Below are 17,490 nucleotides of genomic sequence, written 5' to 3' on the forward strand. Positions count from 1 at the left end.
TCATGATCCTGGAGTCCCGGAATCGAGTCCCACATCGGGCTCCCTGCTTGGCAGGGAGTCTGCTTCTCCCTCTGACCTTTCCCCCCTCATGCTCTCTCTCTCTCTTTCTAATAAATAAATAAATAAATAAATAAATAAATAAATAAATCTTTAAATTCTGATTGCAGTAGAGGAAGAGAAGAATAATTATTAAGGAGACAAAGAGCAGTGTCTTCCAGAGAGATTATAACTGGAGGTAGGAATGGGAACAGAGACATAGAATGAAGTATCTACCTTCCTCTATATATTTACATATTATTTTTAAAGTTTCATGTAATTTTCATAATACTTTCATGTATTCTTTTCCAGATTTTCCTCTGAAAATATGGTACATTGTACATCCTTACAATCATACTGTGTATACAACTTTGTGTCACGCTCTTCTCATTGAATATCATGGTGTCACCACTAATAGTCTGTACTGCTGAATAGTCTTCTGAATTATCACGGATAATGGCTGAAACTATCACATTGAATGTAATTTCAAGATTATAGTATTATATATTATGTTGAATGTTAGCTGAGTGTTCCCTCGGATATTTAAATTGTCTCTTTTTAAGATTTATACTTTTAATTTTGAGATAATCATAGACCGCAAGAAATAATACAGAAAGATCCCCGCCTCCATAGCCTTTTGTCAGTTTCTCCCAGGGATAAAATCTTGCAAAACTATAGGTAGTATTATAGTATTACAACCCCAGCATCGACACTGATACAGTTCAGATACAGAACATTTTTATGACCCCCGGGGTCTTTCAAGGTGCCCTGTTGCAGTCACGGCCACTTCCCTCCCGCTCCTACCCCTTCCTTAATTCCTGCAACCGCTAATCTGTTCTCTATTTCTATAGCTTTGTCATTTCAAGAGTTACATAGATAGAATCATACAGTACGGTATGTAACCTTTTGGGATTGGCATTTTTCATTCGGCGTACTTCTCTGGAGATTCATCTAGCTTGGCACATTTATCAAAAGTTTGTTCCTTTTTATTGCTGAGTGGAGTTTCACAGTATGGATGCACCATCATTTGTTTAATCATTCACCCATTGGAAGACATCTGGATTGTTTCAGTCTGGGGCTGTTATGAATAAAGCTGCTATAAATATTCACGTACAGGTTTTTGCATGAATATAAATTTTCATTTCTCTGGGATAAAGGCCTGGGAGTGCAATTGCTGGGTCATATAATAGTTGCATGTTTAGCTTTTGTAAAAGCACTGTGAACCTGTTTTCCAGAGTGGCTATACCATTTTACATTCCCACCAGCAATGTATGAGTGATCTAGTGTCTCCACAACCTCACCAACATCTATTGTTACTGTTTTTTTAATTTTAGCTATTATGATAGGAATATAGTGATAACACATTGTGGTTTCAATTTGCATTCACTTAATAGCTAATAATTTCACGTGCTTATTTGCCATCTCTATATTGTCTGTGAAATGTCTCTTCATGTCTTTTACCTATGTTCTAACTAGATTTTTTGTTCATTTACTGTTGAGTTTTGAATGTTCTTTATAAATTCTAGGTACTAGTCCTTTCTTGAATATGTAACTGCAAATATTTTCTCCCAGTCTAACTTGTCTTTTTATCCTCTTAATATGGTTTTTCATGAAGCAAAAGTGTTTTTAATTTTTATGAAGTCCAATTTATCCAGCCTCCTTTTATGGATTGTGCTTCTGTTGTCACGTATAACCCTGAAAGTCTGTTTTTTTTTTTTTTTTTTTAAAGATTTTATTTACTTATTTATTTGAGAGAAACAGCATGAGAGGGGAGAGGGTCAGAGGGAGAAGCAGGCTCCACTGAGCTGGGAGCCCAATGTGGGACTCGAACCCAGGACTCCGGGATCATGACGTGAGCTGAAGGCAGTCGCTTAACCAATTGAGCCACCCAGGCGCCCCAAATCTGTTCATTTTTTGTTTTTATTTATTTATCTATGGATTATTTAATTTTTTAATTTTACTTCTAATTTTTTTATTTTAAAGATTTTATTTATTTATTTGACAGAGAGAGAGATAGCAAGAGCAGGAACACAAGCAGGGGGAGTGGGAGAGGGAGAAGCAGGCTCCCTGCAGAGCAGGGAGCCCGACACGGGGCTCAATCCCAGGACCCTGGGATCATGACCTGAGCTGAAGGCAGACGCTTAACAACTGAGCCACCCAGGTGCCTCACTTATTTTTTTTTTAATAAAAAAATATTTAAGCTCCAACACGGAGCTTGAGCTCACAACCCCAAGATAAAGAGTCATATGCTCTACCGACTAAGCCAGCCAGGAGCCCCAAAGTCTGTTCATTTTTATTTTTGGTTTATTTTTTCTCTGTGTTGTTCATATTGAATGATTTCTACTCTCCTGTCTTCTAGCTCAGTGACTCTTTCCTCTGTCCCCCCCTTCCCCATGCCACTGTCATTCTGTTGAGCCCTTCCACTGAGCTTTTTACTTCAGTTATTGTCTTTTTCAGTTGTAACATTTACATTTGATTTTTTTACATCTTCTATTTCTTTGCTGAGACTTTCTCTTTTTGCTGAGGTTTATATCTCTACATTTGTTTAAGTATACTTATAATTACTCACTGAAACATTTTTATGATGGCTGCTTTACAGTCTTTGTCAGATCGTTCCAGATCCCTGTCACCTCAATGTTGGCATCAATGAATCACCTCTTTTCTTTCAGTGTGATGGCTTCCTGGTTCTTAATATGATGAGTGATCTTGGATTGAAAGCAGGACATTTTGTATTGCTGTAAGACTGCGTCTTATTTAGGCCTCTCTCAGTTGGCTTTTCCTGATAGGGGAAGGGGGTGGGGGCTGCCTCATTTCTGCCAGGTTTAAGTAGATGTCCAGCTACCCCACTCTGCCTTACTTAATGCTGGCAAAGAAGAGATGATCTCCCCTTACTGCTGCGTGAGTGGTGGGAATATCAGCTCCCCACATGGTCTTATAACACGGCAGTGGGTAGGGTCTCATCACCACTGGTGATGGTGAAAGTCCTGAGTGCCCACTAGGTTCCCTCCACGTTTAGAGAACTTTCTTTAGCCATTCTTTTAGGGTAGGGTGCTAGCAATGAATTCTTTTAGCTTTCCTTATCACTTGAGAATGTCTTGATTTCCCTTTCATTTCTGGAGATGATCTTTTACTGAGTATAGGATTCTTTGCTTTTAGCACCTGTGACACCACCTTGCAGGGGGGAGATGGAGGAGCACCTCGTTACTTCTGAATTGGAGTGGAAGTCCAGTCTCCACTGACATCATGGGCTGGGGGGATCTTTGTTAGCACACAGCAGGGATGAAAGTGCCAACTTCCTACTTGGCCATCTGACACCGCCCTGGCCTGGAGGTTGGGGACCCATGTCACAGCCTGGGGAAGGTGGAAGTCCTGGCTCCCCAGTTGACCACAGTTTTTTCTGTGGTGTTTGGCTGTTGTAGGGCAGTTGTTGTCTGTACGTTTTCTGTCTTGCTACATTCCCTCTTTCCTGGTCCTTGGCTTGAGAGAGCAGGCTTTTATTGGGGGCTTTGTTTTGGTCTGCATCTGGCTGCATTTCCTTATTGCTAACTTCTGCAGCTGCAGTAATGGGATATACAAGGAGAAAAGAAACTTCAGGGAACTCACCACTTGTTGAGTCATGAGGTCTTTAACCACTTTGCCTTCTCTCCACCTTCCAGAATCTTCTGATGCTTGTTTTGTATATAATGTCCAGGGTTTCTTGTACTTAACAGGAGTGAGAGGGAAAACATACATGTGTTACATCTTCCTGAAAGCAGAAGTCTATCTCTTTGTTTCTTTTTTTTTTTTAAGATTTTATCTATCCATTTGAGAGAGAGAGAGAGAGCATGAGAGGAGGGAGGGTCAGAGGGAGAAGCAGGCTCCCCACCAAGCAGGGATCCCGAGACTCCAGGATCATGACCCGAGCCGAAGGCAGTCACTTAACCAACTGAGCTCCCCAGGCGCCCTCTTTGTTTCTATTAAACGTATACAGAATCCTTCTGTATAAATCTTTTCCCACATATGGGATGGATTCCTAGAAGGAAAGTCAGTCGGCCAAAGGGTCTGAACGTTTTTGTGACACTTAAGACATGATGACATCACTTAAAAGACTGTACCTGTTCACACTACCTCCGGCAGTTTCTCGCCTTTTTAAGGATAATGTCAGTTTCAAAGTGGCACTGAATAGAATGTGTGCCTACTTGAGGTCCTTGTAAACTGCAGGCCGCTTGCCAACCTGTAGGTGGATTTTTCCCCTGAAGCTCTTCTACTGCCTCCGCCGAAAAGCCAGAGGGTGCTGGTGATGATGGGCTTCAGCAAGGACCGGGCGGAGCCCCGCGAGGGGACAAGGGCCCGAGTATGTGGGGCTGCATGCCGGTTCTCCTAACAGTGACTATATTCTTAGGGAAGCCGCTTGTTTCAATATAAGAGTCTAAATATAAGAGTCACCACAAGCAATGTGATGAAGTCATTTGCTATAGTGTCGGGTGCGAGATGGAAACGAGGGGAGATGAATGGGGGAAGGAACGAGCATAGTATGATTTTAATGCTGGGTGCGTTCCTGCAGCAGCTCTGTTGCGGCTCATCACAGGCTCTGGGCCAGGGGGTGTGATGTGTGTGTTTCCTGGGGATCACAGACCCAGTCTCATGGTATCAGGGAGTCGGGGAGAAGAGGCAGATGCTGACAGCCGATAATTTTTTTTTTCTTTTTTTTTTTGAGAGAGAGAGATTGTGAGAGCGAGGTTGGGGGGTATGGGCAGAGGGAGAGAGAGAGAGAATCTCATGCGGACTCCATGCTCAGCACGGAGACTAACACAGGGCTCTGAGATCATGACCTGAGCCAAAATCAAGTGTTGGATGCTTAACCGACTGAGCCACCCAGGCAGCCTGCGGATAGATACTCCCTGACAGCATTAGTGAAGGGTGTGGAAGATCCAAACTTAAGAGATAATCAGATCATTTATGTTTGCCTTTGGAATCTTTGGAATGCAGTACTACCTTAGCTGCCCTTCTCTGGCCCAGAGTTTTGTTGATTTGCACCATTTTGGAGCATGGCCTTGTCCCCAGAGACTTCTCCTCCTGCTCCATTATGTTGACATTTCCACCTACAAAGCATTAGTGCAGGGTCGACAAGAGGCTATAAAACCTGGCCCTTGACCTCTTGGAAGGTTGATCTCTGAAATTGAGAACCCTGGGTGTCGGACCTTGGTCACATGCCCTAACCACTATGGGCTTCAGTTTCCTTTTCTGGATCTCTTTATAGGGTTATTTTGAGGATTAAATAAGGTAATAATGTATGTGAAAAAACTCTAATATTAAAATTCCATACTCTGGGGGCGCCTGGGTGGCTCAGTCGTTAAGCATCTGCCTTCAGCTCAGGTCATGATCCCAGGGTCCTGGGATCGAGCCCCACATCGGGCTCCATGCTCCGCAGGAGGCCTGCTTCTCCCTCTCCCACTCCCACTGCTTGTGTTCCCTCTCTCACTCTGTCTGTCTCTGTCAAATAAATAAATAAATAAAATCTTAAAAAAAATAAAAATAAAAAAAATAAAATAAAATTCCATACTCTGTAGGAAGTAAAGTAGGAGTCCAATTCATTGATCTTTTCAGTTGTTAATTCACTCATTCATTCATTCACTCACTCACTCATTCATTCACTCACCAATCACTCACATATTTATCATGTGTCAGGCACAAATAAAAGAAGCGAGCCATGCTCAGGAAGTCTACTCTAGGAAGAGCTAGGAAGCCAGGACTGTGTGCTAATCCTTCCTGTCCAACTCCTCCGTCCGTCGCTGTTTGGCTGGGGTGGACGTAGACGCTCTTCTGGGGAGCTTGGAGATGGTTAAGAGGAGCTTTCAAAGACCTTCCAACCAAAACCAAGCTTGCCAAACCTGAGAAAAAAACACTGTTGGAATAAATGAAGTCCTACAGACTAATAATAGTAAGGTGCCCAGAAAGCAAGTAACTCACTGGGCTCGGGAGTCTTGGTAAACTTCAGAGCAAGATTTGCAGTGGACAAGCTACAGATTGTTTGAGCATCCTGGCTGTCCCAGCTGTGGTCTGAATTCTCTCCCAGGAGTGGCTGCATCCAATCCTTGCTGGCGCAGATTTTGCCTTCCTCATGTTGAATCCCCACTGTCTGGCCCCACTCTTGCTCACAGAAAGTCTTTTTGTGGTACCCTGGAGTTAGAGGCCGCGATGAGCATTCTGGGTTTTGGACTTGCAGGTGGGCACTCTCCCCGGACTGTGTGATGTGCTGCGGGTGCTGCGGGAGGAACGGGACCAGTGCCTACGGGAACTCTCCAAAGAGAAGCCAGGAGACCTGGGCACGGAGCAGCCAGCCCCAGGTATGTGGCTCACTTCAGTCCACGCTTGGACGTGGATAGTGTCCAGTCCCACTGGGGTAAGGGAGGCTTGACGGGTTGGGGATGTAGGGGGCTGGACTAGCTCTATTCATTCAGATAATCACCTGGGGGGGAGGATCTGGAATGATCCCAATGAGCAGTTGACACACACCCAAAAAGCCAGATCATCACCACTCACCGTTTCTCTGGGCTCGTAAATACAGTCTGTGTTTTCATACCACCAACTTCTGCATAATGACTTCACCAAGGTAAGAGTTTGGTGAGAATTACTAGTCAAGGCAGTGTACCTCCTATCCATTCTCTCACCTCCTCTGCCAATTTGATGAGTGAGGTAGTCAGAGAGGCAGCGAGGGGTCAGAAAAACCTGGGGTCCAACATTGGCTCCCACTCATTGGCTGTGTAACCATGAACAAGTTATTTAACCTGCTGAGCCTCGGTTTCTTGATGTACACGATGGAGGTGATAATGTCTACTTTGGGTTCATAATGATGAATGAGATAAAGTATGTTAAATACTGGTGATTCTTAAATATTATTCATTTAAACATTATTATTAATCATTGAAAAATACCATTAATTTGATATTGAAGGGGCGCCTGGGTGGCTCAGTCGGTTAAGCGTCTGCCTTCAGCTCAGGTCATGATCCCAGGGTCCTGGGATCGAGCCCCACATCGGGCTCCGTGCTCAGCAGGGAGCCTGCTTCTCCCTCTCCCTCTACCTGCCTGCCTGTCTGTGTACTTGTGATCTCTCTCTCTCTGTCAAATAAATAAATAAAGTCTCTAAAAATTTTTTTTAAACATTTGATACTGAAATGTTAATTTTATTTCTATTCTGCTTTTTAACTTTCCCCATCTAAAGGTAAGGAGGTGTGTAGCATTAAGAAAAGAATCTATTACAGGTATTCAAACAAAGACTTGTACACATATATTCATAGAGCCGCTAGTCTCAATAGCCAAGAGGCAGAAACAGCCCAAGTGTCCATCAACTGATGTATGGATAAGGAAATGTGGTCTATACACACAATGGAACATTATTCAGTCTTAAAAAGAAATGAAGTACTGAACATGCTACAGCATGGATGAATCTTGAAAACATGTTAAGTGAAGGAAGCCAGTTACAAAAGGCCATGTATGGTATGATTCCATTTATATGAAATGTCCAGATCAGGCAAATCCATACAGAGAGACATTAGATTGGTAGCTGCCAGGGGCCAAGGGGAGGGAGAATGAGGAGTAATTCTTAGCGGTTCCCTTTTGGTGGTGGTGAAAATATCTTAGATCCAGATAGAGGTGATGGTTGTGTGTTAACAGTGACTGTACCAAATTCCGCTGAATCGTACACTCTAGAATGGATAATGGCTAATTGTATGTTATATGAATTTTTAAATAGACTTTATTTTTTAGAGCAATTTACTGCAAAATGGAGCAGAAAATGCAGAGTTCCCATATACTCTCTGCTCCCCACCCAAACACAGCCTCCTCCCTCATGAACAACCTATAACACAGTGATACACTTGTTATAATTGATGAACCTGCATTGATATAATGTTACCATCCAACGTCCATAGTTTACATTAGGGTTCACTCTTGGTGTACATTCTGTGGGTTTTTACAAATGTATAATGACATGTGTCCACCACCATAGTATTGGACAGAGTAGTTTCTGTGCCCTAAAAATCCTCTGTGCTCTACCTATTCATCCCTCTCTCTCCCCTAACCCTTGGCAACCACTGACCTTTTTACTGTCTCCATAGTTTTGCCTTTTCTAGAACCTCATATAGGTGGAATCATACAATATGTACCCTTTTCAGATTGGCTCCCATCACTTCGTAATATGCATTTATGGTTTTCTCCATTTCTTTTCATGGCTTGACAGCACATTTCTTCTTAGAGCAGAATAATATTCCATTGTCTGGATGTACCACAGTTTACCCATTCACTTACTGCTGAAGGACATTTTGGTCGCTTCCAGATTTTGATAATTATAAATAAAGCTCCTATGTGTGGGCAGAAGTTTTCAACTCATTTGGATAAAATACCAAAGAGCTTGATTGCTGGATCATACAGTAAGAGTATGTTCATAAGTTTTGTGAGAAACTGCCAAACTGTCTTCCAAAGTAGCCATGCAATTTTGCACTCCATGACAATGAATGAGAGTTCTTGTTGGTCCACATCCTTGCCACCATTTGATGTTGTCAGTGGTTTTTTTTTTCTTTTTAATTGTGGTAAAATACATATAACATAAAATGTGCTATCGTAATCATTTTTGAATTTGAAAAATTTGAATTTTAGTAAAAATCGCATAACATAAAATTTACCTTAAGCATTCTGGAGGTACAATGCAGTAGTGTTAAGGACATTCACCTTGTTGGGCATCTAGTCTCTAAAACTCTTTATATTCGTTAAAACAACAACTCCCTTGGGGCGCCTGGGTGGCTCAGTTGGTTAAGCGTTCCAATCTTGATCTCAGCTCAGGTCTTGATCTCAGGGTCGTGAGTTCAAGCCCAGTGCGGAGCCTATTAAAAAGCAAACAAACAAAAAACCAAACCTGCCCCTTTTTCTCCCTTCCCCTATCCTCTGGCAACCACCATTCTACTATCTATGAATTTGACTATTCTAGATACCACATATAACTGAAATCATGCAGTGTTTGTCTTTTTGTGATTGGCTTATTTCACTTAGCATAATGTCCTCAAGATTCATCAATATTGCAGCATATAGCAGAACTTCCACATTTTGTTTATCCGTTCATTCATGAAAGAACGCTTGACTTGTTTCCACCTTTTATCTACTGTGAATAATGCTGCTATGAACGTGGGTGGGCAAATATCTCTTCAAGTCTCTGCTTTCAATTCTTTTGGGTATATACCTGGGAGTGAAATTGAAGGATTATACAGTAATTCTATTTTTAATTTTTTCAGGGTCTGGCATACTGTTTTTTTCCATAGTGGCTGTCCTATTTCACATTATCACCAGCAGTGCACATGAGTTCTAATTTCTCCACATCTTCACCAACACTTGCTACTTTATTGGGTTTTTTTTGATAGTTGCCATCCTAATGGGTGTGAGGTGATATCTCATTGTGGTTTTGATCTGCATTTCCCTGATAATGAGTGATGAATGTTGAGCATCTTTTCATGAGCTTGTTGGTCATTTGTATGTCTTCTTTGGAGAAGTGTCTATTCAAGTCCTTTGCCCATTTAAAAATAGGGTTGTTTGGCTCTTTTGCTGTTGAATTATAGGAGTTCTTTATATATTCTTAGTCTTAACCCCTGATTAGCTCTACAATTTGTAAATAATCTCTCCCATTATGTAGGTTGCCTTTTCATTCTGTTGATTGTGTACTTTGATGAACAGAAGTTTTTAAGTTTGATATAGTTCAATGCATCTATTTTTTACTTTTGCTTTCTGTGCTTTTGATGTCATATCCAATAAATCATTGCTAAGTTGAATCTCACAAAGCTCTTCCCATATGTTTTATACAAAGATTTTTATAGTTTTAGTTCTTACATTTATGTCCTTGGTCCATTTTGAGGAAATTTTTATATGTGGTCCAGCTTCATTTTTTCACATGTGGATATCCAGTTTTTCCAACACCATTGGTTGAAAAACTTTTTTCCACTGAATGGTTTTGGCACCCTTGTCAAAAACCATTTGACCATATATATGAGGGTTTATTTCTGGGTTCTCTATTCTTTTCCATTGATCTATATGTCTGTCTTTCTGCCAGTGCCACACTGTTTTGATTACTGTAGCTTTGTAGTAAGTTTTGAAATCTGAAAGTGTGATACTTCCAACTTTGTTCTTTCAAGATTGATTTGGCTGTTTCCAGGTCCCTTGAGATTCCATATGAATTTTAGGATAGGTTTTTCTATTTCTGCAAATAATGCCATTGGGGTTTTGAAGGGATTGCATTGAATCTAGAGATTGCTTTGGGTAGTATCAACATCTTAACAATATTAAATCATCTGATCCATGAACACAGGATGTCTTTCCATTTATTTGTGTCTTTAATTTCTTTCAGCAACATTTTGTCACTTTCAGCATGCGAGTCTTTAACCTCATTGGTTGGGTCTATTCCTAAGTGCTTTATTTTTTTATGCTATTGTAAATTGATTCATTTCTTACTTTCCTTTTCAGATTGCTCCTCATTAGTGTATAGGAATACAACTGATTTTTGTGTGTTGACTTTGTATCTATCTTGCAACTTTGCTGAGTCCATTTATTAGTTCAACAGGTTTTTTTGTGGAATATTTAGGATTTTTTACATACAAGATTATGTTGTCTGTGAACAGAGATCATTTTACTTCTTCCTTTCCAATTTGGATGCCTTTTATTTCCTTTTCTTGCCTAATTGCTATGGTTAAGACTTCCAGTACTACTCTGAATACATGTGGTGATAGCAGACATCCTTGTCTTGTTCTTGATCTTACAGGAAAAGCTTTCTGTCTTTCACCAATGAGTGTGATATTCACTGTGGGCTCGTCACATATGGCTTTTATTATGTTGAGACAGTTTCCTTCTATTCCTAGTTTGTTAAGTGTTTTTATCATGAAAGAGTGCTGAACCTTGTCACATGCTTTTTCTACATCAATTGAAATGATCATGTGGTTTTTGTTCTGTATTCTGTGAATGTAGTATATTACATTGACCGATTTTCATATGTTGAGCCATCCTTGCATTGCAGGGATAGATCCCACTTGGTCATAGTATATAGTCCTTTTAATGGATTATGCTATTCAATTCAGTTTCCTGGTATTTTGTTTAAGATTTTTGCATTAATGTTCATCAAGGATATTGGTCTGTAGTTTTCTTGTAATGTCTTTATCTGGCTTTGGTAGCAAGATAACAAGGGCCTCATAGAATGATTTTGAAGTTATTCCCCTTTTTCCCTCTTTTGGAAGTGTTTGAGGAGGATCGGTGTCAATTTTTCTCTAAATGTTTGGCAGAATTCATCAGCAAAGCCATCTGGACTTTTCTTTATTGGGAAATGGAAATTTTTTATTGACTCAATCTCTTTATTAATTAGAGGTCGGCTCAGATTTTCTATCTGTTCATGCTTGTCTCAGTAGGTTGTGTGTTTCTAGGAACTTACCCATTTCATCTAGGTTATGCAGTTTGCTGACATAAAGGCCACATATACCCTTTTGCGAAAGTCTTCCCTCCAAGTCATGGCCTTTGTTCTTGAAATTTTTGGTCTGTTGGTTATCCAGTTTCTCACTGTGCACCATGGCTGGGTCAGGGACTCCTCCCCCTGTCTAGCAGCAGGTGGCACAGACACTCCCTAGAACTCGGCCGTGCCCCAGTGGCTCTGCCTGCTGTACAATGCTTTTTCCCTCCTCTCATCTCCTCCACCTCAGCCTCCTCCTCCTCTCTGTCTTTCCCACTTCACCTTCACATGGCACCTGACTACTGGTGGCAATGATGGTGGAATGTGCTGTGAGCTAAAAGGGAAGGCAGCCTCCATCTCTGTTATGTGAATTTTACCTTACTGTTTACAAGGAAAGAGGAAGAGGAGGGGAGTGGAGGAGAGGAGCCTAGGCTTTTAGATTAGACAGACTGGGGGTGCCTGGGTGGCTCAGTCGGTTAAACATCCAACTCTTGATTTTGGCTCAGGTCATGATCTCAGGGTTGTGAGATCAAGCCCCGCATTGAGCCCCGTATCGGCTCCATGCTCAGCAGGGAATCTGTTTAACATTCTCTCTCTCCCTCTCCCTCTGCACCTCCCCTCCCCCACCTCACTTTCTCTGTCTCAAAAATAAAATAAAAATAAGTAAATAAATTAGATAGACTGTGTGACCTTGAACAAGTTACTTAATGACTCTGGGCCTCAGTTCCAAATGTTTTTTATGGAGTTGGTGTGAAATTACAAGCATTCATTCACAAAATATAACACTTACTGTTATGAGGTGGGAATGGTGAGAGCAGAGAATACAATGGTGAGAAAAAAGGACCACAGACTCCTCTCTAATCACTGAGGGATGTATTTTCCACATGTAGCAGAAGCGTGGTAGGCTAGCTTCACCAAATAGGAGTTGACTTTTTTTTGCACATTACAGAAAGTCCAGAACTGGTGCAAAGTTCCAGGGTGTCATCAGATCCCAGATTCCTTCTGTCTTTCTGCTTAGTGTGTGCTGTTTGCCTCATGGTCATAAAAAGGCTGCCATACCTCCAGGCAGGAGGTGAGAGTACCTGTTTCTGGCAGGAAAAGGAGAGTCACCAGAAGAAAGGGTGAGATACACTGGGAAGTCCTGAAGCTCTCCAGGTGACTTCTGCTCATTCTTCGCTGGCCAGAACTGGACTGCATGGCCACCTCTGGCTGCAGCTGAGGCTGGAGATTGAGATTTTTTAGCTGTGTGTGTGGCGCCTTGAACAAAATCACGCTCTGTCAGTGAGCAAGATGGAGTCTCTGCTACAGCTGTTATGACTGGTTGATGAGGGAGAGGTTAATCAAATAATCACAAATTATTGTAAAATGGGAATGAGATGAGTTGAGTGTGGTGTGCGGCTCTGTGTAATTATGCAGCGAGGGACCCTGACCTGGTCTGCAACCCTGGGAGGGCTTTCCTGGGACCCTGGGAAGCTATGTTTGAGCCCAGACCTAAGGATGAGTAATCTTTCTTATGCAAAAAGAAGGAGAAAGAGCAGTCGGGGGGCTGGGGGAACAGTGGAGTACACTTGTGATGGGAGGAAAGCCGAGGTGGCCAGAACACAGCCTAGGGATGAGAGCGAGCTTATTACAAAATGAGCTCGAGAGGCAGCAGAACCACGGCACACACGAGCGCATTGGCCATGTAGAGGATTTTCATCCTGATCTTTAGAGCAATGGAAAGCCCTAGAGAGTCTTAAGAGGGGAGCAATAAGATCCTCTGCATTATGCAAAGATCACCTTTGCTGCAGCATGGAAGGTGGGTTGGAGAAAGACAGGAGGATGTTCTGAGGCACCCACTGGAAAGTTAGTGGTCTGCTATGAACATTGGGGTTCAGGTGCCCCTTCAGATCACTACATTTGTATCTTTGGGGTAAATACCTAGTAGTGTAATTGCTGCATTGGGGTTGTAGGGTAGTTCTATTTTCAACTTTTTAAGGAATCTTCACACTGTTTTCCAGAGTGGCTGTACCAGCTTGTGTTCCCATCAACAGTGTAAGAGGTTTCCCCTTTCTCCACATCCTCGCCAACATCTGTTGTTTCCTGACTTGTTAATTTTAGCCATTCTGACTAGTACGGTGGTATCTCATTGTGGTTTTGATTTGTATTTCCCTGATGCTAAGTGACGTTAAGCATTTTTTCATGTGTCTGTTGGCCATTTGGATGTTTTTTATGGAGAAACGTCTGTTCATGTCTTTTGCCCATTTCTAGACTGGATTATTTGTTTTTTGGGTGTTGAGTTTGATAAGTTCTTTATAGATCTTGGATACTAGTCCTTTATCTGATACGTCATTTGCAAATATCTTCTCCCATTTTGTCAGTTGTCTTTTGGTTTTGTCAACTGTTTCCTTTACTGTGCAAATGCTTTTTATCTTGATGAAGTCCCAATAGTTCATTTTTGCTTTCGTTTCCCTTGTCTTTGGAGACGTGTCTAGTGAGAAGTTGCTGTGGACGAGGTCAAAGAGGTTGCTGCCTCTGTTGTCCTTTAGGATTTTGATGGATTCCTGTCTCACATTTAGGTCTTTCATCCATTTTGAGTTTATCTTTGTGTATGGCGTAAGAAAGTGGTCCAGTTTCATTCTTCTGCATGTGGCTGTCCAATTTTCTCAGCACCATTTATTGAAGAGACTGTCCTTTTTCCACTGGATATTTTTTCCTGCTTTGTCAAAGATTAGTGGATCATAGAGTTGAGGGTCCATTTCTGGGTTGTCTGTTCTGTTCCATTGATCTATGTGTCTGTTTTTGTGCCAGTACCATACTGTCTTGATGATGACAGCTTTGTAATAGAGCTTGAAGTCCGGAATTGTGATGCCACCAGCTTTGCTTTTCTTTTTCAACATTTCTCTGGCTATTCGGGGTCTTTTCTGGTTCCATACAAATTTTAGGATTATTTGTTCCACCTCTGTGAAGAATGTTGATGGTATTTTGATAGGGATTGCATTGAATGAGTCCACAATAGCCAAACTGTGGAAAGAGCCAAGATGTCCATCGACAGATGAATGGATAAAGAAGAGGTGGTACATATATACAATGGAATATTACTCAGCCATCAGAAAGGATGAATACCTACCATTTGCATCAACATGGATGGAACTGGAGGGGATTATGCTGAATGAAATAAGTCAATCTGAGAAGGACAATTATCATATGGTTTCACTCACATGTGGAACATAAGAAAGTGCAGAGGATCGGAGGGGAAGGGAGGGAAAATTGAATGGGAAGTCATCAGAGAAGGAGAAAAACCATGAGAGACTCTCAACTATAGGAAGCAAACTGAGGGTTGTTGGAGGGGAAGTGGGTGGGAGGACGGGGTAATTGGGTGATAGGCATTAAGGAGGGCACGTGATGAGATGAGCACTGGGCGTTATACACAACTGATGGATTCTTGAACACTACATCTGAAACTAATGATGTACTATATGTTGGCTAATTGAATTTAAATTTAAAAGAAAAAAAACATAGTCGATACTTAAAAAAAGAAAGAAAGAAAGAAAAAAACTACATAAGTGGTGTCATAATGTTAAAAAAAAAAAAAAAAGCTAGTGGTCTGGGCAGTGGATAATGGTCATCTGGACTAGCAAGGCTCCCGGAAGCAGGTGCTGGGAAGAGGATTCAAATGCAAGTAGCTAATTTGGCAGCTATCCCAGGAACCACCAGTAGGAGTGTGGGGAGCTGAGACAGAGAAGGGAAGGAGGCCCTTAAACTTGGCATTATCACTGTGAGCATTGGTGTTCTTTTTGTTTAGTTCTCTATTTTTTTGCGTTCAGGACAGCTAGAACTTTAACAGATACTTAGTAACCACTGCTCAACTGAAGACAGTTTTCCATCTTTTTCCAAGCGGTTCAAGCTTTTGCCACCTTGCTGGATACTGAGGGACAGGGAAGAACAGGGTAAGGAAGGGGTGTAATGCTTTCCACACAGGGCAGGGAATCAGACCGCTGTCGAATGGTGCTAACCGGCCATCCATGCTGGGGCAACCTGGCAGTTTTATTGCTCGTAGCCCTCTGGGGCCACGTTAGGAGCCAGCACAGGACACACGCCTCGGAGGGGCAGAGGAGCTGGGATATTTACCCACCAATTCCCCATCAAGTCAGAACCTGGGCTGCTTTCTGGGGAGGGAGCGTTGATTCTCCTGCACTCCCAGCCTGCTGTACTTGGGGGGAAAGTGGGCTCCAGTGGCTGGAGAAAGCCTTCAGACAATGGGATTCGGGGGCTAGCAATTTGAAAATGAGGTTGGTGTGTGCAGAAAAGGTAAAGACCAAGGAGATACGAGCAAGGTCTTCTCCTGAGGGGAGGTGGAGGTGGAGAGGAGTTGGCACATGGGAGACAGGTCTAGATGGTAACCCAGACAAGACGTGGTGATGACTTGACTCAGGAGCAAGGTGTGAGAGGGCGGGTCCAGGATGACCCCTCAAGTGTTCCACCTGAGCAACAGGAAGATGGGGCCAAGGAAGGCCAGGTATTCGGGGGGGAGGAGATACAAAGATCAGGAGGTGAGTGCCAGCCATGCAGAGCTGAGACTTCAGAGGAGGGGTCAGGGCTGGGGAAGCCCTCTGTACAGGTGACAAAGGGATTGAGGCCGCACAAGTTGAGGGGGTGAGAGGGAAGAAGAGGTGCCCGGGCGCCAGCCTCGAGGTCCCCAGCATGCATTGTCAGGAGCAGCCAGACGCAGGGGGAAATCGGGGAGTGCTGGACAGCAGGATATTGCAACGTGCTTTAACCGATTCGCCCATCCTTTGCACAACAGACAGGGCAGGATGACTTTCTCCCATAGCCCGAGCCTTTCCTTCCTCTTTGCTGGCTACGAAAGCTGCTCGTGGGGAGGCAGGCTGTGGTCTTGGGGGGGCACCATTGAGCCTGAGCCTGCTGATTTCCTGAGCCCTCCTGCTACCCCAGATGCTGTGTCTGGAACAGCAGAGAACGAGGTACCGACAAGGCCAGCCCTGGGTGCTGCAGAGTTGGCAGCTGGCCTCTGCCTGCATGTCCCGCACATGAATGCCTAAAATTCCAGTGACAGGGCATGGGCCTTTCATTCAGCCCCGAGAAAGAAGGCCTAGAATGCCAGGCCTCTGGGAGAGATACGGGGGAACTTCAGCTCCTCCTGAGAAGTAAGGGACGCTTATTTTAAGAATTAGCATCTGATGGGGGCATCTGGGTGGCTTAGTCGTTAAGCGTCTGCCTTCAGCTCAGGTCATGATCCCAGGGTCCTGGGATCAAGCCCTGCATCGGGCTCCCTGCTCGGCGGGAAGCCTGCTTCTCCCTCTCCCACTCCCCCTGCTAGTGTTCCCTCTCTCACTGTGTCTCTCTCTGTCAAATAAATAAATAAAATCTTTAAAAAAAAAAAAAAAGAATTAGCATCTGATGTGTTTGAAATGTCCCACTGTTCTTCAGTGGTTCCAGGATGAGGTCCAGTGCCTACTTGGATCTTGTCCATGCCTCCATCCCAAACATTTCCCTTTGGCTCAACCACGTTGCTTACAGTATCATGACAATATCAATTTCTTGGTGCCTCCAGGCCTTTGCACATGCTGATCCCTCTGCTACGACACCATTCCCTCTTCCTCACTCTGCCAACTACTCTGCTTTTTAGGCTCTTCCAGGAACAATTTCCTGAACGCCCGCAGCTCTGGTTTAGCTGGCCTCTGCCATGGATGGGTAGGCTCTGCTTGGGCCCTCTGTCTACCTGTACGCTCAGCCCTTCCCTGGGAGGTTCTTCTATCCATGAACCACTATCCAGGCACCAGACGGATGCTGACCTCCCCTTCACAGGGCTTGGGGTGGCTGTGAACATGCCTACATCAGGTTCTGGGTTGACTGATCTGGAGCAGGTCTTGTCATCCTTTTTCCTTAAGGCTCCCACGTAGTCCTAATTGTGCATCCAGGTCTGAGAAAGCTCATGAGGGACTCCTGCCCTCGTTGTGCCTCTAACTCCCTTGGGGAGATGTGGGGAAGGCCCTGAGCAC

General features: G+C 43.2%; 1 protein-coding gene across 1 annotated transcript in view; it reads left to right on the top strand.

Annotated features, from left to right (window-relative positions):
• SCTR (secretin receptor) overlaps positions 1 to 17,490 on the top strand; it is a 76,053-nt gene that overhangs the window by 15,031 nt on the left and 43,532 nt on the right. The window contains exon 2 of the mRNA XM_036079621.2: positions 6,242 to 6,362. Coding sequence (XP_035935514.2) covers positions 6,242 to 6,362 — 121 coding nt within the window. The remainder of the gene's footprint in view (positions 1 to 6,241; positions 6,363 to 17,490) is intronic.

Source organism: Halichoerus grypus, chromosome 4 (genome assembly GCF_964656455.1).
Source record: "Halichoerus grypus chromosome 4, mHalGry1.hap1.1, whole genome shotgun sequence".
NCBI classification, from domain to species: domain Eukaryota; kingdom Metazoa; phylum Chordata; class Mammalia; order Carnivora; family Phocidae; genus Halichoerus; species Halichoerus grypus.